Below are 20,748 nucleotides of genomic sequence, written 5' to 3' on the forward strand. Positions count from 1 at the left end.
CATTGGATATCCGGGTAGGTACATACACACTTTGTGCATGGTGTATGTTTTGGTGGCAATTTGGTTTTGAAATATATCGAATCTATCTGTATTGAGTATGTTTTGACATTTCATGTTTCATGTTTTAGTCTCAACCCTGAAGAGGTCCAGACGGCCTGGTTTATCAGAGTTTCTATTTCCTTTGCCTGCAGTGTTGCGTGCCAGCGGCTCGGATCCCAATACTACATGCCAAGGCACTGGGCGATCTGCTGGAACAGCGAACTAACGCAAAAATGCTAAAGGCTGGAATCAAAGCCGGATAGGAATTGTTCATTTGTAAATAATATGTCTAACCTAGGATGATGTTACGTGTTGCCATTGTATATCTATGCATCTTGATTTCTTCATTGCCGTCAAGTCTTGAGAGAAGGGAGATGCGGAAAGAAAAAAGAAAAGAGTGTCGCAAGTAGCTGCATATTCCTGGTAGATGCATATGCATACCTAAAAACAGGGTGTGATAATTTACACTGCATACCTTTTTTACGGTAACTGCGAGATAGAACCGGCCCGTTGTCAGAGTAGACGGGAAGGAATACTCTTCCTAGGACGGCCGGCGACCAATTTTGGTATTAAGCCATTCGCTAAGGTTCAGGACATCCTGTGACGAGCCGAATGCATCAGCAACGCCATTGAGGGCTTGTCTCCAGTCTAAGATTTCGTGAAGCTGCCTCCCCTGGAGGACTTCATGGACCCGTCGAGATTGGAAATCTGCTGTTTCGGGATCGTCGGACATGGAAATGCAAGACTCGATTATTCTTCCAAATTTTAGCCGTAGGAATATGCGGGTCTGGATCAAAATGTGCGGGAGAGCCCGGAGCCATCAGTACAATATCTCTCGACGGCGCTTCTATTGAGCAACTTAAAAGACTTAGGAGATATACGTACCGAAGGGTGCAGATTAGACGGTAGGCCCGGCCTTAATCGCGGGTCCTCTTCTGTCGGATAGGTGGAAAAGGTGAATCGAGGGCATTGATTGTAGGTCCAATCCAGCGACTTTGGGTGCTATTCTCAGCATTTGACTAGAAGGGTAATAATCTCTCGGAGACGCAACGCACCTTGAAGTCACGGATGTCTTCTTCAATCTCATTCACCCCCACACTGGTGTTGGCAGTAACAGCACCCACCAACCAGTTTTTACCAGACTGGAAGCCGGGTCGGTCACGCAGCTTCTGGGCACTGAATAGAGCATCCGGGTCGACCTTATAGAGCAATGCAAATTCCTCCATGATGTTGGTGACCAGCGCCTGCATTAGATGAGATCCCGACAAGCCGCCGAGAGTCGAAGATATATTTCCAATTGGAGATCTTACACTTTCAACGCCCTTCGCATGCAGGTACGGCCGAGCTGGTGACCTCAAGAATGCGCCAATGGATTCCAGGTTTGGAGAATCGACCAAGCAAGTGCCATGGTGCAATGCCCTAAAGCTTGACAGCTTGTATGCTGAGCCCGAAATCTTTAGAGCCTGGGGTGTTGCCCGAACCGGTGGGCTCTCGACGTCGTCCGTATCGAAATGAACAACCCTCTGCGGCACTGGGGCCGACGAATGCCCACCCATGACGATGTCATGCCGAGTATTGACACGCGTATTAATGGCTCCAAGTTTATGTAGAGCCCGAACAACCATCTCAGCATGCTTGTCGCGGTGGAATATAGGTTTGGGGCATATCACACTGAAATTCAGGTTCCCTTCGTCATGGAAGACGGCCCCGCCGCCGGATCTGCGCCGCAATAAAGTGACAGGGGTATATGAGGGTTCCACCCCATTCTTGGGAGCTTTAGCCCGGTTAAGGAGATGTAGATTCGTTTCAAGCCATGGGTTTTGATTTCTACCGATAACGACGGTTGGACTGTTTACGTATAAGAAAAGGATTTTCGAATCAGTCGGGGTATGTTTGTAAAGGAAGTTCTCGATTGAGAGATTGACATATGGATCGGTGCTGAAAGACTGGTAGATTTGGTGTTCAGCAGAAGGCTGGCTAACGAGGAATAGAAAAGCGGAGGGAGAGTGAGAAGCGTGCCGGCGTCGTCCAGGAAAACCGATGCGCAGGGTTTTTATTCTGGGAACATGTCCTGTTGGTGCTCCGGGAAATAAAGACCAATGCAATTGGCGTAGCGGAAGCATTGATCTGGGCGGGAGGACGACAAGGAACGCAGGGCGGAATTTTCGTTGGCGGAGATCTTTTCTGGCTGGCGGAGTCTGGGCGGACTCCGAAGCTCCGGCGGGCTGGAGCAAGGCAGCGGGAGCTAGTACTGTTTTGGTAAGGTTGAATTGTGGCTGAGTCATCGCGGCCTTCGATATCGGAGCTCCCGCATTCACTTGCCCACCTGAGAGTGAAAGCAACTCTGCCCGTTAAACATCTTTTCACAATTGGGTGTTTATTCGCAGTTCAAAAAGCAAAAGTTTTGGCTGCAATCTGCGAAAGCAAGGCCAAAGCGCTGTCTGGCTTCAATAATCATATCTTTACTCTTCCAAAGAGCTACCCCACCATCCCATGTCAACTTTCGGAGAATATTTTAGGGTCACCACGTAAGTATTTTCTTTCTTTTCAACTTGTATGTTCACCGGTCTGACAACCTCCAGCTATGGTGAATCCCACTGTCGCTCAGTCGGCTGCATCGTCGATGGCTGCCCGCCTGGGATGGAACTCACAGAAGAAGATATTCAACCCCAAATGACTCGCCGGAGGCCTGGCCAAAGTGCCCTGACAACACCAAGAAATGAGAAAGATAAGGTGGAAATCCAATCGGGTACAGAGTTTGGAATCACTCTCGGCACGCCGATTGGTATGGTCGTGAGAAATGAAGACCAAAGACCCAAGGATTACGGAGGCAAAACTATGGATATTTATCCACGACCTAGCCATGCTGATTTCACCTATCTGGAAAAGTACGGTGTGAAGGCCAGCAGCGGCGGTGGGCGGAGTAGCGCAAGAGAAACCATAGGTCCGCTAATGTCACTCCTCGTTTCCGTATCTACCGTAGATCATTTTATTAATTCTGTCCCAGGTCGCGTTGCTGCCGGCGCAATTGCGGAAAAGTACCTTCGACTGTCGCATGGCGTTGAAATCGTCGCATTCGTTTCCTCTGTCGGAAATGAGCACCTTTTCCCTTCAACCCCTGAATCTCCTAGTGCCTCTACAAACCCAGAATTCCTTAAACTCGTCGAAACGATTGACAGAGAGACGGTGGACTCTTTCGTTCCGATTAGATGTCCTAATACTGAAGCTGCCCAACGCATGACTAAAATAATTGAGGATTTCCGTGACCGCCAGGACAGCATTGGAGGAACAGTCACTTGCGTTATTCGTAATGTTCCTGTCGGTTTGGGCGAGCCTTGTTTCGATAAACTCGAGGCCAAACTTGCCCATGCTATGTTGAGTATCCCTGCAACCAAGGGATTCGAGATCGGGTCTGGTTTTGCAGGGTGTGAAGTGCCCGGATCAATCCACAATGACCCATTCGTCGTCACGACTGAGGAAGTAAAGAGCGGAAATGGCACGACAAGCACCAAGCGCCTCACTACAAAGACAAACAATTCTGGAGGTATCCAGGGTGGAATTTCCAACGGTGCCTCTATATACTTCCGCGTGGCATTCAAGCCACCGGCGACCATTGGCCAAGCTCAAACCACAGCAAGCTATGGTTTCGAGGAAGGTATTCTCGAAGCTAAGGGACGCCACGACCCATGTGTTGTGCCACGAGCAGTACCAATCGTTGAATCCATGGCCGCCTTGGTTATCATCGATGCATTGATGGCCCAAAACGCTAGAGAAACTGCAAAAAATCTTCTACCGCGTTTGCCTAAGACCGTCCCAACGCATCCCACGGGCATACAACCACAACCGCAACAGTCGTAAAGAAATGGGATATCCCTCTCGTTTAAGACGCGGCTTACAAGCCCACTAGCACTCCCCAGACCTAAGACGATACAAACGGCGTTTCAGCCATCCTCACTGCGCAATTTAAGGAGCTATATAATGTGCTGATGGACACTTGTGTGCTACAGAGAGATGCTTTTTTCTTAAGTCCCAACTGGCAGCTCCTTGGTGGGGAATCATAGTTCTCAGAAATGGTAAAATGATAGACATCGAAGCCTTAAAATCAAAAGGGTCTTTTTTTCTAGAATTTCAAAGTGATTTGCGCTGGTTTCCAATTCCGTATAACCACGAGATGTAGCTTTCACTCTCTAGGACATTGAATGGACATTCAGTGCTCTGCATATTATCATGATTGAGAAAGCGCTCAACGTCGCTCTATATGGGCCCGTTAGATAAACAAGGGGGGTATAAATTTAAATTATATACTTTGAAGTTGAAAAAAAAAAAAAAAGGTGAAACGAGTCGTTCCGCAAGTGCGTAGAAATATGTTGAAGGGAAAGAGCGAAAAAGGTAAAAGGTAAAAGGAATAAATGGCTCTTCCCCCAGATTAAGACGAGTTATGGTCGTTTTCCTACTCCCAGTGTCTTCTACCTTTCTCTCTTGTAGTTGGTGAACCGTCCAATTCAACCATCGCCTCGGCATGATGCGGCCGAAACGGCCGATATGCCGGCCTTGGTTCCAATTCGTATCCTTCGCCAGCCCCATTGCCGACTGGCGAGTGTTTATCATTATCATATTCCGTGCCCATTCTCATATACGTTCTGTTTTTTGATCTCATTGTTGCAGCACCAACAGCCGAAATTGCGTTAGAACCAAATCCTGAATCGGGCATTTCTGATGGCATTTGAGTTTGATACAATGTACCCTCTCGGGCAATCTTCTTGTTGTGCCTCGCTCGAGCAATGCGCATAAGGATAAATATTATGAATAGGATAAGGGCGAATCCAGCAGCAATAGAACCGACTGCTATACCACCGAGTTGGGCGCTGGATAGTTTCCGGTTAGAGTCGGAGACTGGTTGAGTGGTCGTCTGAGACGGCAGCAAGGAGGTTGAGGAGATTGTTTGAGGAATGGATGAAGTGGATGCGGGGCTTGGTGTCACTGTAACCGTTGAGAAAAAAAGAGAGGAGGATGTCAAAGTAGAAGAAGAAGAAGAAGAAGAAGAAGAACTGGAGGAAGAAGTAGAGGAAGTCGTGGATGGCTCGTCGGAGGATTCTGATGTAGTAGTAATTTTTGAAGATGTCTCGCGCGTCTCCGTCGTTGTCTTCGTGGAATCTTTGGTTTTTTGTGTAGTGCTAGGTTCCGCGGAAGTTATATCTTCCTTTTTGACACAGCATTGAATGTCATTCGGACCAGGGCATGGCCAAGGCTGAATTATTGTTAGTTATCAAGTCAATCCTCTTTCCTTCTCCGATACTTGAATGGAGGAGCGTGAGCTTCAACTTACGTCCCCGGTTCCAGCAAAAAACTCGCCTCCCGGACAACCATTGTCCTCCTTACTCCGGCAATATCCCTTGCCTTGCGGCACGGTGCACTCACGAATAAGACAACACTATTCGCCGAAGTCAGCATACTCTTCGCCTTGAAAGAGATAGGTGATCTCAGATGGAGTGGCGGGTGGTCCTCACCTGCACATCGTCATCGTCATCTGGGCATAGACCTTTCGTTGAGATGCCTGGGCCTTTGAACAAACCATTAGTTTTAATGATTTCGCTCGAGACGGAGTTCTTGGAAATACACACATTTCTTGTTCTTGATGCAAACTCCTTTGCCTTCGTTTGACCTGCAACTGTCCTTGGACTCACGGTCCCTTCGAGAGAAACGTTGTCGAGCTTCAAGAACACTCAGCAGTCCTGCCATGTCGACCAATTCTTGTTGATAAAATGGTTGCGAGGAAAAATCGGCAGCATTTGACAGCGAAGATATTCCATTGAATTTCGCAAATCAAGTGGACTGGTGAAAAATTAGAGGAGAATAAAAGAGGAGCATGTCGGGCCGGCGGCTCGATGACGGATAGCTCAGGCACATATGGTTAAAACGTTCTTTTTGCGAAAAATGTGCCTCATTTCCCCTACTCCTCGTATCAGAGGTACTGTCCAATGGGGAACGGTGTAAAAGATCCATGCTGGCGGTCTGTGGGAGCAAACTCCCTGCACGGACCAAACATTGATCCATATTAGCGGCTGCATGAAAAGTTTTGGGCTTCTCTCGAATTCCACAGAGAAGAAGAAAAGATGCTTTTCGGCAATTCTCGCGTGGAAGGTCTGGTTCCCAGTCAAACTGTGATTCCTTTCCCGTCCTTGAGCCTCATGAAGATCCTGGTCGCGTTCCTGGATTCGGAGAAACGATAGTCTCCATATAAGCGAGCGCTGTGGAGCAAAATTCGTGGTTGGACTGACTATCGTTGTCCAAGCCACCTATAATTAGCATGAAAGTGGTCCCTGGTGGGTTTCATAGTTCGCGACAACCTTCGTATCTGCACTTTCAGAACTTCTTGGCTCAGCTGCTTACGGGCCTGGGTCGTGATGGGAGCCTCATCGCCAGGAACAGCCCATGCATGGCGTTCATCAGATCGAAAGAATTTCTGCTCTCCATTCGAAGAACAAAAAGGAGGGCGGAGGACGGACCAGTCGGACCGAAGTTGCCCCTTTTCTTGCCTGCTGATCTGCTGACAATCACTAGCAAGGCACCCTGAGAAAAGGTTGCATTCGAGGCCAACGAAGCAGTCGGCATGCATACCTTCATGCATATCATTCAAGGACTGACAGCTGATAACCAGAAAGGGATCTTGTTTCCTCAATGGTGAGAATAGCGATTATCTGAAAATTGTGCTCCCACGCTAGGAGAGACCCCAGGAAACCCAACGAGACAAAGCCAAAAATACGCAAAGATTTTACTCCGTAGACCACAAAGAATTATGTATATAACCCTAAATGATAATACTGACAAAGCCCGCCGCCATAAACTGTAAGCCCGCTGACTATCAAACGCTGACGCCATATTCTATACCAATATTTCCGGCTAAATTCATCATGGGGCATCATCACAGGGGAGGAAAAATAAAAGAAAGAGTGGAGGAAAAATAAAATAATCTTGTCAGCGAAAAAAAGGGGATCGAAAAGAGACTTGAGATATGAAGTTATCCTCGCCTCCGCGTTACTGACGCCGACGACTTCGCAGCGAATAACGAGGTGGTGCAGGACTCTTCACGGGAATCGGACTATCATCAAGACTGAGACCAGTTATCGAAGGGCCCGGCGTTCTATGGCGAGGTGGTAATATAGGGGATGGAGATTCTGATATAGTGGAGGCGTAGTCCGTCGACGAGACAGATGTGGTGGATGCGGGTGACATAAAACGCTCCGTGGATGCAAAAGACGACGCGAGGTGTTGCGGTTGAGTTATGGTAGAAAAAGAGCTAGGAAGTGATGGTGGAAACTCGGGTTTCGGGGGCGCCTTGAAGGTGCTCGGCCTATTCAGCAAGTGAAAGCCCGCGTCCAAGGGCTGAAGAGTGGTTGGAGGCAAAAAGCTCTGGGCCTGTTTCTTAGAAGGCGACTGGTAAGCGATTTCGCTCGGCATTGGTCGCGAAATGAAGGACGATCGAGTGGGAGTCCTATCCCCGCTGGCAGAGGAAAGAGAGCGAGACATTAAGGGAGGTGAAGCTGGCCGTTTGATAATTTGTTTAGCCGGTGCTCGGACTGCAACTGCAGGCTTTGTAGTGCCAAACATGAACCGTAGGCCAAACATTTCTTGTCCTGCCAAGAAGGCTACAAGATAGATTCCAGCTTTATCAAATGTTGTCGGGTCACCGAATTGGCCGGCACGAACCAAGGCGAAGTAAACACAGCCAACCAATTCGATCAAGGATAGAAAGATATCAGTCATTTTCCACTGAACCATGGGCCGCATCAATAGATCAAGGAGAGAGAATCCGGCCACAAGGAAGCTAAGTCCCAGCACAACTGTTTCTATGGTACTTTTCGGCCAAGCAAAAGACTGGGATCCAGTCCACAACACAAAGCAAACGGCCAAAACGATGCCCTTCAAGACATGGAGTGGCTTGTTAACAGCAATATCGCGACCAACTGTTTTCCCTGCTGAACCTCTTTCGGCCCTTGCTGGGCTATCTGCAATCGAAAATGCCTTATCGAACAAACTTTCCAGGCCGGTTTCTGCTTGAAGATCACTCTGAGGGAAGAATCTCGGAGGGGCCATTACCATATCGGCTAATTTCGTTACGTCTGAGTTCTTCTGCGGCGCACTTGACGACGGGTGTAAGGTAGGCGCGGTGTGAAAAGGATTGGGTGGGTTCACGGCCGATTTTTCCGGTGGTTGGGGGTTAGGGTTGCGCAGTTGCCAGGAAGGCGGCTTAGGAGCCGGAGGCAATTGACCTTGGAATGGAGATGGTGCTGGTGCTGGAATGGGCCCAGGTTGATTGCGGCTAATATGGAAGCTTGACTGTAAGGTCTGGTGGGATGGGGTCCAATCCATGGCATCGAAGTCTGCAGCCAGATCTGGAGGGGGGGTTGGAGGGTTGTAAGGTTCGGGGCTCAAGGCTCGAGCAGGGGCAAGATTTGCGATTGGGAACCGCTGCACGGGTTGGCTGAGCTGGGGGATAGATGCCTCCAGATTCGAAAAACTCTGTGACGGACCCTCTATATTACCGTTCGGCTTAGGCACTAGAGACTCGATGTTGTCGTTCCAGGAAACCAGGGGCCTTGTGGAAAATCGAATCGCGGCTCTTGAAGCAATTGTAGTCTAGATTATATTAGCAATCTTGAACCGCCGTTAATGATAAGGGAAATCTCTCACAATCAACGTGAAAAACGCCATAAAAGTATGGATGGCCGGCGTTAATTTCGGATTGAGGGCGGTGATCGAAGTATCTTGCAGGGCCGTCCATGCAACAAATCTCACCACGAGAGTGACAATCTGGATTCGATAATACTCACGCGCTCCGCTGATACGCCCAGATCGTCCATCGACCTTGTAACGCAGCTTTGGGTTCCACCACAGAGAAAGAACACCTAGGACCAAGGCTAAGCCGGCATATGGTTGCAAAGCTAAAGCGCATTCGCTCTGCACCCGGCGATGTAGTCGACCCTCATCTAAGCAGGACCCAAGAAGGGCCTTCGACAGCTGTGCTGGTTGTTGATCCTCTGCTGGTAGTGTAATATCGGCTATGCATCCCATGATATTCCAGGACAGTTGACCAGCAATACTTGTCCAGAAAGCCACGGCACCGGTAGAAACGAAGAGGCTCCGCCATCTCCATTTGCGTTGATTTCGCACAGCCCTTCCGTCTCGACTTTGTTCCATCATCCGCCGTAAATGGTCTGCTTTTGCTGCATATCCTGCCTGTCTAATCCGCGCGATAACCCTAGGTTCGCAAATTTCGCACACTTGGGGGTACCGCTCCTCCAAGCTCTTTCGGTACGCCGGGTAGGAAGCCTCATAGACCTTATATTCCGGATGCGATTGCGGCGGAAGGTAGGATGCCAGGGTCTGCGTTAGGAGATGTTGGTTTTTTAGACATGTCGAGCAGAATATTGAGGGATCTGAAGATCGATCTGGTTGGGTACGGGAAAGAGGTTGGGCGTATTGAGGTTGTCGAGACTCGAAGGACGCTTCGGTAGCGGGGGGATCGGTTATTTCCCCATTCTGTTAGATTCCGAGTACGAGTTAGTTCTTATTCTTGACTCTGAATCATGTATGACGCGGGGTTAAAAGGCAATGCGACTGAACGTACTTCGTCGAGATAGTTCACTGCTTGACATTCACGACACTGCCACTGACGGACCTTATCTTTTTGCGACTGTGTTGAACGAGAACCACAGTAGAAGCATTTAAAGCGCTTCCGAAAGAGCGACGCCATGGCATCCGGCTGACTGAAATAATGAACAAAGATAAGGTTGCAATTGGGGGTAAACAAACAGAAGTGTTTATCTTAGATGCTAATTTTCGGGGAGTTAAGGTAGGGTAGAAGCCTAATCGCCGGATCGACACTGAATGGGCGAAACAAATACTTGATCTTGAGTACAAGACACCAACCATCTAAAGTTATATTCCTTTTATTTTATTTTATTTTTTATTTTATTTTCTTTTACTCCTTCTGGGGACAATTATTGAAAGCTGAACTTCTGTTTCTCCCTGATGATGGCTCTCAGGGAACTTTGAAGTGCCAGGGTTGCTGCCAGGGCGTCCCTCTCCAACGTCCAGTGGGATATGCGATTCACGGACACAGTTTCACATTCGTTAGGTGGTTTCCACCTCCATGGCTGGTGAATTCTGAAAGAAAATACTTGTTTCTGCTTTGGCACTTCCTGGATTGAATGCTCTCTCGCCATGTTAGGCTCTGCCGCGACGGCGACAGCTGCTCTAGCGATTGCTGGTTTAGTAATACTGTTCACACTCTCCTTGGTATGCAACCCTATTCTATACACTTGGGATCTCCAATTTTTCTAAATCTAATTTAATATAGATCTATTTGATTCGACTCAAGAATGCTTCATCTAGGCGTGGAAAATCGCGACATACAGTTCACCTCCTCGTTGTTCTGGGGAGCGGCGGACACACTGAAGAGATGCTCTCGATGATGAGATACGCGCGTCTGGATCCTTGGATCTATGCGCAACGGACCTATCTTGTCAGCTCTGGGGACTCGTTCAGCGCAAGGAAAGCAGCCGAGCTTGAACGCGAGATTTCTCAGACCGCCCGCTCCACCTTCCCGTCAAAAGAAGCAAAAGCAAGGGCTTCACGTTCGAAAGCGCGCCCGGATCACTCTTTATTACCCGCAGCATCGTCAAATGTCCAAACAGACTATGCTATTGTCACCATTCCTCGAGCGAGAAAGGTACACCAAAGCTTTTTAACTGCCCCCCTTTCGACTCTTCACTGCCTCTGGGCATGTTTCTTGGTGCTTCAAGGCAAGCATCTGGATCAAATGACTTTAAATCCCGCACAGTCCCGTTCTCCAGCTTATCCAGACGTCATTTTGACCAATGGGCCGGGAATAGCAGTCTGTGTGGTTATCGCTGCTCGAATGGTGCGCCTCTTCAACTGGCTATTCGCCATCCCCCCGCCGCCCTTTGAAAAGTTGGGAAAAACACGTCGTGGTAAGGAAAGGAGGTACCTCCGAACCATTTTCATCGAGTCCTGGGCGCGCGTAACGACCCTAAGCTTGTCCGGGAAACTTATTCTTCCGATTGTGGACCGGTTCCTGGTTCAATGGAAACCCTTGGAGGGATATTCGAGCTGGAATGGAAAGAAAACGGAGTATGTAGGAACGCTCCTGTGTTGATTAAGCAGAGCCTTTCTGTCATCACGATTCATTGGTGCAAACTCAACAAGTTAGTACTAGGGTGATAATATGAAGCACCAAACTTCGTGTTTTCACAAACGAGAGAACAGAGGGCAAGAATGTGCTGCTAGAACTTGAAAACTATCATTCCCGCAACTGGGGTCCTCCAGTTTAACTCCAGCGCCAGCGCCAATCTAAAGCGTAACTATTAATGGCGAAGTTGTTTTGCGACGCTTGAGTATGAAATTACTATGTATGTACGGAGTACGGAGTAGGTACATGCATATTTGTGAACATCTCTCTAGAGTTTGAGACAACCTCGCTATGCAGAGACCGGCGTATTTGGGATTTGCAACCCTCGGTTCGTCAAAGCTTCGTGCCTCCCAACAACCACTCATTAAGCTCACAAGCTATCCAATCAAACTGGGCAGGAATTGCATTAACAAAAAGCTCAGACCGACTTCAAACACAACCGTCAACGTTTCACATACTTCCCGTGCGGAGCTCTGATAGGCGCCCAGAAATTTCCCGCGTTCTGATCCGAGGACCTCAACGTTTTATATGCGCAAATCATGAAGAACAGGTGTTTTGAGGCAAATTATATGATACAGAACGTCGGGTCTGCTCTCTAATTGCGCCTTTGTCAGCAAACTAACATCGCAGCTGCATATACTACATACATGCGGACATACGTGGCGAACATCCAACTGGCTCACATGATGATCTGGGACGAAGGTATACATTGGTCTCCGCGGACGTTCCTAACGTCATTCCTGTCGCTAATTGCGGCTTTTGTCATGCGAAAAGCGAACCAGCAATGCGAAACGATTTTCAACCGCAACTCCGGCTCAAGGGTAGAATGACAACAGTCTATGGCAAATACTTGAGTTCTCCCGGTGCACGAAATGTCTGTTTATTCGCCGACGGCGTTCTTGATAACGGTGAAGGTACAACCCCCAGATGGTGTAATGTCTCTCCTTTCCATCGTGTTTGTTGCCGGGCCATCGAAAACCATTCCGACTCCGGTGAGACAGAACTCCCAGAATGTGTACGTAAGTCGAGCTGGTGCAGGAGTTACGGACACGTAATGGGATACACCCAGAATATCGTGCATGCTTGACAAAGCCTGGACTGCTCGAGCTACACCTGACCGTGGTGGCGCCTAAGAGGCTGGCAGCGAGAATCAACCACAAAGAAGCCTTTCAGTTGAGCTGGTCCTGCTCTGCATAATCCGGGCAAACTATTTGCTCCATCCGAGGTTGCCATTTACCGGGACCCGAACTTAGAGAGCAATGAACTAGAAGCTATATGTTTTGGAAAAAAAAAATTGTGAAACTAGGAAGGAAAAGCCAGTATTACTCAGGATTTATATTACGCCGGGTTTGGAAAATAGCTAATACACCTTGTGGATAAAAGGGAATGAATCATCGGCAGCGAGCAAACCAAATAGAAAACTCAGAGGAGAATTAAAAGCATGATACAACCGGGACGGAGCATGAAAAGGGGTATGGGACGACCAGAAACACAGATTGACCTGGGGGAATCGTAACTCGGAAGGGGACATGGCCTGGAAGGGAAGCGTATGTAGTTTCCTGATGACGTGCATTATTAAAGGAAAACTTGAAGCATCAAATGGTCGAAGAGTAAAGTGGTAGTCACAGAGTTCCTAGACTGGTAGACATAACAGGAGCAAGAGAGCAAAAACGCCGAATCTGTGGATAACACTGCGACGCATAAATCAAAGGGCGATCATATGCCATAACGAACCTTTTCCAATAATTGACTGTGCCTTCCCTTCTCCCGAGACATTATTGGAGCTCAACAATCCCAAAGAGTCAAAACACAGGAACAGGAAAAAAGATGATCGCCTCATTTATCGCAGTCTCTTTTTCATGGGAAATTATCAGTGGCGGAAAAGCACTCAAGGTCCTGCCACATCACAGTTGTACAGCTGCGGTAACCATGAGCCGAACAACCGAGAATTGAACCAGCCCCGACGCCAATGAACAAGAACATCTCTAGAGACATACTCCGCAATAAAAAGGAAAATATCAACCAAGTTGCATAGTCAGGTTAATCATTGACCACGCTTGCCAGTGACTGCAACTATCCAGAAGGCCTCGATGCAGGTATGACATACCGAAACCATGGGAAGATCTATCCAGGCGTGACGATTCCAATTGCCGTTCAAGCTTGTCCTGTCAGGCGAGCCAACGCAAATGGGGATCTAGAATAGTTGTAACTGGATTTACAAGATCTTGCAGAGTTTCTTCTTTTTCTCGGTCTTGGCCAAGAGAGCTGCGCGTGTGGCACATTCGAAAACCTCACGAACACCCTCGCCGGTTCGAGCAGAGCATTCGAGGTACTTGTAGGCTCCAATCTTCTTGCGGATTTCCTCACCCTAAACAACGCGTTAATATTAAAAGACAGAGCGAGGAAGATGCTCAAAGTGAAAATATACCTGTTCGGGGGTAACTGGCTTCTGGGAAGTCTTGTGCAATTCCTCAATGGTGCGAGCATCATGACGCAAATCCTTCTTGCATCCAACGAGGATGATGGGATGTCCAGAGCAGAAGTGAAGAACCTCAGAGATCCACTGCATCAACGTCAGTATTAGCTTCCAGTAAAAGGTTGGTCAATATAATCTCACTTTCTCCTGAACGTTGTCCAGAGAGTCTGGGGAATCAATGGCGAAGCAGATGAGAATCACATGGGAGTCAGGGTAGGAGAGTGGGCGAAGACGATCGTAGTCCTCCTGACCAGCAGTATCCCAAAGAGCGAGTTCGACGTGTTTTCCATCGACTTCAACGTCTGCAACGTAGTTTTCGAAGACAGTTGGGACGTAGACCTACAGAGAATGCCCCATGTTAGTCACCGTTGGACCAAGGAACAGGGGTGGGTAGTGATGTATTAAGGGGGTGTGAGTAAGGCCTTTCAACAACAGATCAGGGCGGCGATGGAATTTTAAATATAACGAGCAACTGGGGTGGGAGACAGAAGTCTTTCAGAATGGTATGCAGACCTCAGGGAAAGTGCCCTTGGAGAAAACACTGGACATCACGTCATCTGTTAGCTTTGGCTGGATCTCAACAACACACTAGCGTCTTTTCTGAGAGCAAAGATGAGCGGAAAGCACTTACATCAGGAGGCAAGTTTTCCCACAGGCACCATCACCAACAATCACGAGCTTTCGTCGGATCTCAGCCATCTGCACAGCAACCAGTGAGGTTAGCCACGTGAGTTTGACAGCGAAAATGAACTATAGAACACTAGAAGGATAATTTCCATGAAAGAGAGAGGGAACTGCATCAGAAGCAGGAGGTAGGAAGTTCCTAAGGAGCTGGTTGTCTGGGTGTTTGGGGGTGTACATACTGTTCAGGTCTGCTTGGAGCAGTTCACTTAAGGGGATGAGGCTGAGAGATGAAACAAGGAGGATGGTTGAAGAAAATAGGATGGAGCAACACGAAGGAATCTGGCAAAGAGCGAGATGGAGAGGATGTTAAATAGAGGATGGCGGAGGATGAGAAAGTGGTTGAGCTCCAGAAGGGAAGATGGAGAGAAGATGTCTGAATAATAACGGGGAGAGGTTTTGAGAAGGGCCAGCAGGCAAAAGGCACGCCAGGTTAAGTTACGGTTGGTTTTGAATCTAAGACTGTTTGGGTCAATTTGCATGCTTTGGCCAATCGATTATTAAAGTGGACCACACAGGAGTCACGACCGCCCAGATACACATACATTCCATACGGGTTTGTCCTTTGTAACGCCTACACCAACAACAAGTCAGCTTGCTGCTGGGTTGTGAGTGACTGATGGCTTTGCTCATTCAAGTTCTAGCTACAAGCTGATGGTGTTTTCCGGTGAGAATACCCGGTTTTTGCACTCCTGATGACGGAGCTGCCATACCGTCTCCATGACCCTTGGCACTCACTTAAACAGGCCTGACTGGCCGTCCTATCCAGAGCCAGAATGCTCCGGAGACGACTAACTGACTAACTTCTCTCTGCTTCCGCTGGCCATTCATAAATTGGCGTTTAAGCCTGCCGACAGCTACCTAACCCATGTAGGTATGAATGGGTGTACTTCAACGGAGCACTCCGTTGACTCTTCATGATCCTTGTAGCATGTTCCAAGAAAGCCACTTAGTCAGGGTTCTCCATTCAAAATTCACAACATAGATGAAGCAGAATCTCCGCTTTCAACAAAGCAACGCTGCCGATGCCTTTTTTTTAACACTTTCGCACCGGCCAACTCCCGATCACCTTCCCTCCCCACAGGTAACTCAAACCTACTGTTGATGAAACGGGACAGAGAGTGTCACGGGTTCAAGTTTTTCTGATCAATATTGCAGAAAAGGGCTGGGCGAGGATCACAATCCAGGATTGCATGTCACGCTCGGGGCTAGCCGCCATACAGAGAAACACTGGGTCGAAAGGTGATGCGAATCAAGCCTGAAAACTCTTCGCAAGGCAGAGCCTCTCCTTCTGGAGTACCCCGGCAGTCAGGCGATTCTGGAGCTACGATCCTGCTCGTGCGGAGTAGGACAAGAGAAACGCAGACGCCTTCTCGGCCCAAGCCATACGGGAGCTCCGCACCTAAGGCACACCGTACAGGCCTCCCCCACATGCAACGCGGCCACCATGTCTCATCCTCGAAAATAAGCTCCCTGGATGACAGATGCCTCTGGTCACCATTGAAGGCCAGCTTCTCTTTAATATTTTGAAACCGATTTTCTTTCACTCCAGGCTTGTTCCTTGCCGCGGACCGATTGGGCAGCGTGACTGCCTGTGGCGGTGCACTTATCAGTTGTGGCGCTAGTGGCTAACCATGGCTGATCGTTGGCTGTTTTTATGTTTGGCCTCTCACCATCCCAACAAAAGGCTGGTTGACAGCCGTTTCCTTTCAGCTATGTTTCAGCTCACAGCTTTCGTTAATCTCTCCAATCCAAACTAACACTACATGCCACCCTGGAGTTCAGTTTGCGGGAGTGTGCTGGAGTCCCGGTGCAGGCACAAGGCTGACTTTGCACAGCCACACTATCCCCGGGCCAATTTGAGCCAGGGGCCCAAAGCAAATCCAACTTTCCATCCATCTTTCGGACCTGAAATGCTAGTTCAAGCGTTATCTCGGCTTCGGTACGTAGCACGGAGTAGTCTTTCTGGGTTGGATGGAGTAGGGCTATCTCAGAGGTCGCTGCTTCGCCCTCTCCCGCTTACCAGCAATTTCATGCATAATCATAAGCTGCTGCATGGAGGTACGCTCTGTATACACATATGGTAGTTAGTTTCACAGGCCGCGTGTACAGAGTATTGTTATCAAGTATGCAAAAAAGTTCCCGGCTGAGATCGGAACAGGGAAGGGCTATGAGCGCCCCATAAAGCCGATGTGTCATCTTTATATGCATCGCCGCCAGACGCGGTTCCAACACGGTCCACTCAGATATTCGTGATGGAAAAGATTGTAAGCGTGTGTACGCCGTACACTGTACACTTGCCCGGCTCAAGCCGTCGACCTCGAACTGTGGCTGGTGAAGATTATATAATATCAATCACATGACCTCACGATCACCTAAGCTGGCTGTTCAAAACTTCGCTTTCACAAATCTCCATGGCTTGAATTGCGGAGTGCGAGCGTCTTCTGCCATTGGTATTCATCTCTGGGAAAATGCAGAAGGTAATACGACGCACGGTCCTTGCCAGCAATCAAGCCAAACGTAAGGCGCGGATTGAGGCTGCTAAGGACCGCCATGAACAGATAAAATCCATATTTCGTGAGAAAGTTGCGCTTCAGCGCAGCCTTCTCGACGAAGCAGCGGAGGAGCGCCGAAACCGACGAGAAGATTGGATGCGAGGCCCCCTAGCGCCGAAAAGGGACTTTGGAGACCGCAATGGGTTATACGGGACCATTTCAACCAACAGGCTCCGGATGCCCAGAGTGCTTGAGGAACAAAGGATAAAATACATGACAATTGCGCCTGGAGATCGAGTGTGCATGGTGCGAGGAAGAGATAGAGGCAAGATCGGCAAAGTTCTCAATGTCGATGCTGAGTCTGAAACTGTTACTATTGAAGGCATCAATATTGTAAGTGCTGTTCGTGGAATACTAGGGGGCCTCTGGAAGAATGACTGATGCTTTCCTCGCTTCAAGTACGATGTGGAATTCCCCTCGTTTGCATTGGCTGGGGATAGTGACAAGCGGCCGTTCCGACCGTATCCAGTACCTGTTCCGATCAACGACGTGCGCCTTGTTGTGCCCCTCGAGGATCCTACCACAGGGCAAGTGAAAGACGTCGTGGTTAAGAATGCATACGGTGGTGCTCCGTTCCTCGATCGGCCTTACGGATCAAATACTCCCAGACACACCCGTTACATATCAGGCCTAAATGTTGAGATCCCATGGCCCGAAACGGAGATTCCTGAGTACAAAGACGAGCCAAATGACACGCTTCGTATCGAAGTCGAAGCCAAAACCTACGTTCCTTCCCTCCAATCCTTCCCTATGCCGGAGACCTTAATAGACGAATTGAGAAATAAATACTCTAAGTACCGAACCCGCCATGATCCTGAGTATCTCGCGAAGAAGCAGGAAGAGGATGTGTATCAGGAGTGGCTGAAGACCAGGACGATGCTCACACCGAAGACGCAGTATTTGCAAAAGAAAGCGGAAAAGAGGATCAAGGAACGAGAGCTTACGAAAAACGAAGATGGAAATTACACACTGTCGAAAGACACCGCCAATTTCATCGAGAAGTTCATGGCGAGCAAGCTACAAGGCGCGGCAACTAACGCATCTCCCTCTGCTTGAAACCTCCCCCTTTCCGAATTATGGCGTTTACAAATGGTGCAATATTAAGGCAGGGAAATATTTTTTGTACGGTTACTACTGTATTATAGCAATAGAAATGTCCATATCATTTGGCGGTCTACCGCTCCTCGAAGCACCAGCTCCTTAGAATATCAAGACAGCATTGCCCCTAGGATTATCCAAGTATATGAATAATGAAAGAGTTTGATGATTGTTCATACTCGTAAATATTCCCGGAAGGAGATCCAAATATGGGTGATATCATGTTATGTATTCGCATTGGCCTTCCAGCGTAGATTAAGACGCGTGCCGCCCGGCAAGATTTTCTCCTAGTACGGCCGCGCCACGTTCCCATCTCCGCGCAACTCATATTTGCACTGCTCCATATTTTATTCGCCCTTATTCAAGATGGGCTTCGTAAGTGTTAACAATAGCCAAATCATTAACAAGGCATTCGGGCCCAATCAACCCTTACAACAGAGAATCTATCAGGCTCTCGGTAGGCGCCTATCGCTCTCCTCTGGCGGAACATTCCACACGCAATGAACTTCCGCACACGCGAATGGACCATCAGAAGCTAACAATAGTTATATGACAGCGGCCTCGCCGGACCTACGTCCTCTATTCGAAGATATTGCAAAATACACCTCCGATCTTCAAGATGCCACCAGCAATGCGGCTGCACCACCGCAACCTAGCCGGTCGCAAGCTCAACCGGTCTTAGGTGAAGGTCCCGCTCCTAAAAAACGTAAGATTGCAAATGGAGGAGATTCTATACGCTCTTCATCCGCTCTGGCTGGGATGACCCAGGATGCAGACCTGCAGATTTACGTCCAGGACATGTCTTTCGCTGTGCCCCAGCGTAAGAAACTACAATTAGAGATCACGCGTGCGCCAGGCAATGTCGAGTACCTTAGGGCGAGAAATCAAGCCTTGAATATGATAGAATTTGGGGTGCCTTTTCCAAAGATTCGTGAGTTTCTTCCTTTTTTTTTTTTCTCTGCTGCCGGGCCATGTTTGCCTGTTGTTTCGCAACCTGGCACTGACGCCCTACATCTAGAGCATGTTCTGTGTCTTCCGGTGCCAGAGAAATCTCAGAAGCAATTCAATTTCTGCATAATACCCGAGGGAAACGACGGAATATCAGCGGCTAAACCCGGAGAGCCGGTCTACGAAACTATCGTTTGGACTGTCCCCGATGGCCCACCCCGGACGGCATTCTTGGGATCAGGTACACCTGCTATGGAAGGTGCTAGTTTGGCTGAGACATATCAGGGCTATCTTCAAAGTATTCTGGACGAGAAGTTGAAGCATACCAGAGTTATTTGCCCTGATGAAAAAGAGTTTGTGAGTGCTATCCCAGAGCCTCATCGAAAAGGGGAGAAGGCCTTTCATGTCAAGGCATTCCGTGGAAGTAAGGAAGGTCAGCATAGCTCCGCCCTACCTTATATAGACTTAGCTAACCTCCGGTACAGGATATATGTTCCTCCTATCTACGGGCATATTCTTTGGCTTCAAGAAGCCCCTCATCTTTTTCGCTTTCGACAATATTGAATCGATTTCATACACTTCTGTCCTTCAAAGAACTTTCAACCTCAACATCCTGACCCGTTCCTCAACCAATCCTGACCATATGCAAGAGTTCGAGCTCTCCATGATCGACCAGGCGGACTATCCAGGTATCGACGCCTATGTCAAGAAGCACCGTCTCCAGGATGCTAGCCTAGTGGAAGCTCGACGTGCCAAAAGTCTTAATATTAATGGTGAGAAGGGTGAAAACCAGGAAGCCCATGCTGAAGGGACGGAATCCGAATTACTCAAGGCCCAGCGGGAGCTTGAAGATCAGGAAGATGAAGAGGAGGAGGACTATGATCCTGGAAGCGATGGAGATAGTGATGGTAGTGGGACCAGTAGTGAAGAAGAGGATGATCATTACGGTGATGAAGATCATGGCGAAGGAAGGAACTTGGTCAAGGAGGAGTTGGGAAGTGAAGCGGAGGATGTGGAGGTTTGATCTCCCCTCATATTCATACCCATTTGCAATCTCTTTTATTCTTCCTGGATCATGGGGAAAATCAAGGCCTTGGTATATAGTTAAAGAATTTGGCTTTACTTCTTTGGCGCCTCTGGTTGTGATTTGAATGACATTACTCAATAGGGACGCAATAGATCCGAAACCAACTTACATGTTTCCCGGTACTCTTGTGGGGTTGAGCTCATGGCATTGTTCGGTGAAAGGTTGGGAGTGGGATGACCAATTGAGGAGACTGTTACCCATCAAAGCTGGTGAGACTTTCCGACAGCACCTCTTGAATTGGCGTTGAACATCAACGCCAGATCAGGGTGAGGTGGTGACGGGTTGAGCTGAGATATGAGTAAATTCCATGCTTGGCAATTGGGTGCATGCTATGGGTGCTATCTTCATGCTTACATGGAGCTACTTTAGACACATTCTTCCAATAGTCATACTTGGCCATAACCATATGGCAAAGCATGACCGCTTTACTCATCAAACGAAGCTCTGCAAGATTTATCATGAGGATAGCCGATATCATCTAGTATGCTGATTTTTTGAAGCTGGCGCTGCGAACATCACACTCGAGTAAATATCAAAAGCAGACGCATTTTGTTCATGTATGTATGTACTCTGTAAACACTGCATACATGTGCATGGGCCTTTCAACTGGCCTGATTGGTCTTGTCGTGAAGGGGTTTCTTGCAGCGCATAA

At 48.4% G+C, this 20,748-nt stretch overlaps 9 protein-coding genes across 9 annotated transcripts; 5 read left to right on the forward strand and 4 right to left on the reverse strand.

The window, feature by feature from the left end:
• Positions 1 to 580: 580 nt before the first annotated feature.
• Positions 581 to 2,324, reverse strand: CIMG_04029 (lipoyltransferase and lipoate-protein ligase; the record flags this gene model as incomplete). Its single annotated transcript, XM_001244587.2, has 3 exons — positions 581 to 826; positions 925 to 1,032; positions 1,095 to 2,324. The coding sequence occupies 3 exons, from the start codon at positions 2,322 to 2,324 to the stop codon at positions 581 to 583; spliced, it is 1,584 nt and encodes a 527-aa protein (XP_001244588.2).
• Positions 2,325 to 2,395: 71 nt separating this feature from the next.
• On the forward strand, positions 2,396 to 4,169 carry CIMG_04030 (chorismate synthase). Its single transcript, XM_001244588.2, has 3 exons — positions 2,396 to 2,567; positions 2,622 to 2,983; positions 3,047 to 4,169. Exons 1-3 carry the CDS (start codon positions 2,533 to 2,535, stop codon positions 3,895 to 3,897), a joined length of 1,248 nt encoding a protein of 415 aa, XP_001244589.1. The 5' UTR covers positions 2,396 to 2,532; the 3' UTR covers positions 3,898 to 4,169.
• A 320-nt stretch (positions 4,170 to 4,489) lies between these two features.
• Positions 4,490 to 6,090, reverse strand: CIMG_11244 (uncharacterized protein; the record flags this gene model as incomplete). The annotated part of the gene is made up of 4 exons (XM_001244589.2): positions 5,661 to 6,090; positions 5,547 to 5,599; positions 5,366 to 5,470; positions 4,490 to 5,287 (listed from the first exon to the last, which is right to left on the reverse strand). Exons 1-4 carry the CDS (start codon positions 5,776 to 5,778, stop codon positions 4,490 to 4,492), a joined length of 1,074 nt encoding a protein of 357 aa, XP_001244590.2. The 5' UTR covers positions 5,779 to 6,090.
• Positions 6,091 to 6,691: 601 nt separating this feature from the next.
• CIMG_04032 (uncharacterized protein) lies at positions 6,692 to 9,793 on the reverse strand (the record flags this gene model as incomplete). The annotated part of the gene is made up of 3 exons (XM_001244590.2): positions 6,692 to 8,676; positions 8,731 to 9,579; positions 9,668 to 9,793. The coding sequence occupies 3 exons, from the start codon at positions 9,791 to 9,793 to the stop codon at positions 7,075 to 7,077; spliced, it is 2,577 nt and encodes an 858-aa protein (XP_001244591.1). The 3' UTR covers positions 6,692 to 7,074.
• Positions 9,794 to 9,985: 192 nt separating this feature from the next.
• On the forward strand, positions 9,986 to 11,448 carry CIMG_04033 (glycosyltransferase). Its single transcript, XM_001244591.2, has 2 exons — positions 9,986 to 10,338; positions 10,400 to 11,448. Exons 1-2 carry the CDS (start codon positions 10,264 to 10,266, stop codon positions 11,216 to 11,218), a joined length of 894 nt encoding a protein of 297 aa, XP_001244592.2. The 5' UTR covers positions 9,986 to 10,263; the 3' UTR covers positions 11,219 to 11,448.
• Positions 11,449 to 12,566: 1,118 nt separating this feature from the next.
• Positions 12,567 to 14,785, reverse strand: CIMG_04034 (GTP-binding protein rhoA). The gene is made up of 6 exons (XM_001244592.2): positions 14,591 to 14,785; positions 14,359 to 14,426; positions 14,241 to 14,268; positions 13,869 to 14,066; positions 13,680 to 13,814; positions 12,567 to 13,619 (listed from the first exon to the last, which is right to left on the reverse strand). The coding sequence occupies exons 2-6, from the start codon at positions 14,424 to 14,426 to the stop codon at positions 13,467 to 13,469; spliced, it is 582 nt and encodes a 193-aa protein (XP_001244593.1). The 5' UTR covers positions 14,591 to 14,785; the 3' UTR covers positions 12,567 to 13,466.
• A 661-nt stretch (positions 14,786 to 15,446) lies between these two features.
• CIMG_13758 (uncharacterized protein) lies at positions 15,447 to 16,601 on the forward strand. The gene is made up of 2 exons (XM_004446370.1): positions 15,447 to 15,492; positions 15,567 to 16,601. The coding sequence occupies exon 2, from the start codon at positions 16,175 to 16,177 to the stop codon at positions 16,493 to 16,495; it is 321 nt and encodes a 106-aa protein (XP_004446427.1). The 5' UTR covers positions 15,447 to 15,492; positions 15,567 to 16,174; the 3' UTR covers positions 16,496 to 16,601.
• Positions 16,602 to 16,835: 234 nt separating this feature from the next.
• Positions 16,836 to 18,221, forward strand: CIMG_04036 (KOW domain-containing protein). The gene is made up of 2 exons (XM_001244594.2): positions 16,836 to 17,296; positions 17,363 to 18,221. Exons 1-2 carry the CDS (start codon positions 16,880 to 16,882, stop codon positions 18,017 to 18,019), a joined length of 1,074 nt encoding a protein of 357 aa, XP_001244595.1. The 5' UTR covers positions 16,836 to 16,879; the 3' UTR covers positions 18,020 to 18,221.
• Positions 18,222 to 18,377: 156 nt separating this feature from the next.
• CIMG_04037 (histone chaperone) lies at positions 18,378 to 20,156 on the forward strand. The gene is made up of 4 exons (XM_001244595.2): positions 18,378 to 18,518; positions 18,618 to 18,992; positions 19,080 to 19,442; positions 19,495 to 20,156. The coding sequence occupies exons 1-4, from the start codon at positions 18,428 to 18,430 to the stop codon at positions 20,031 to 20,033; spliced, it is 1,368 nt and encodes a 455-aa protein (XP_001244596.1). The 5' UTR covers positions 18,378 to 18,427; the 3' UTR covers positions 20,034 to 20,156.
• Positions 20,157 to 20,748: the final 592 nt, after the last annotated feature.

The sequence above is a fragment of the Coccidioides immitis genome, assembly GCF_000149335.2.
Source record: "Coccidioides immitis RS genomic scaffold supercont3.6, whole genome shotgun sequence".
Taxonomy (NCBI): Eukaryota; Fungi; Ascomycota; class Eurotiomycetes; order Onygenales; family Onygenaceae; genus Coccidioides; species Coccidioides immitis.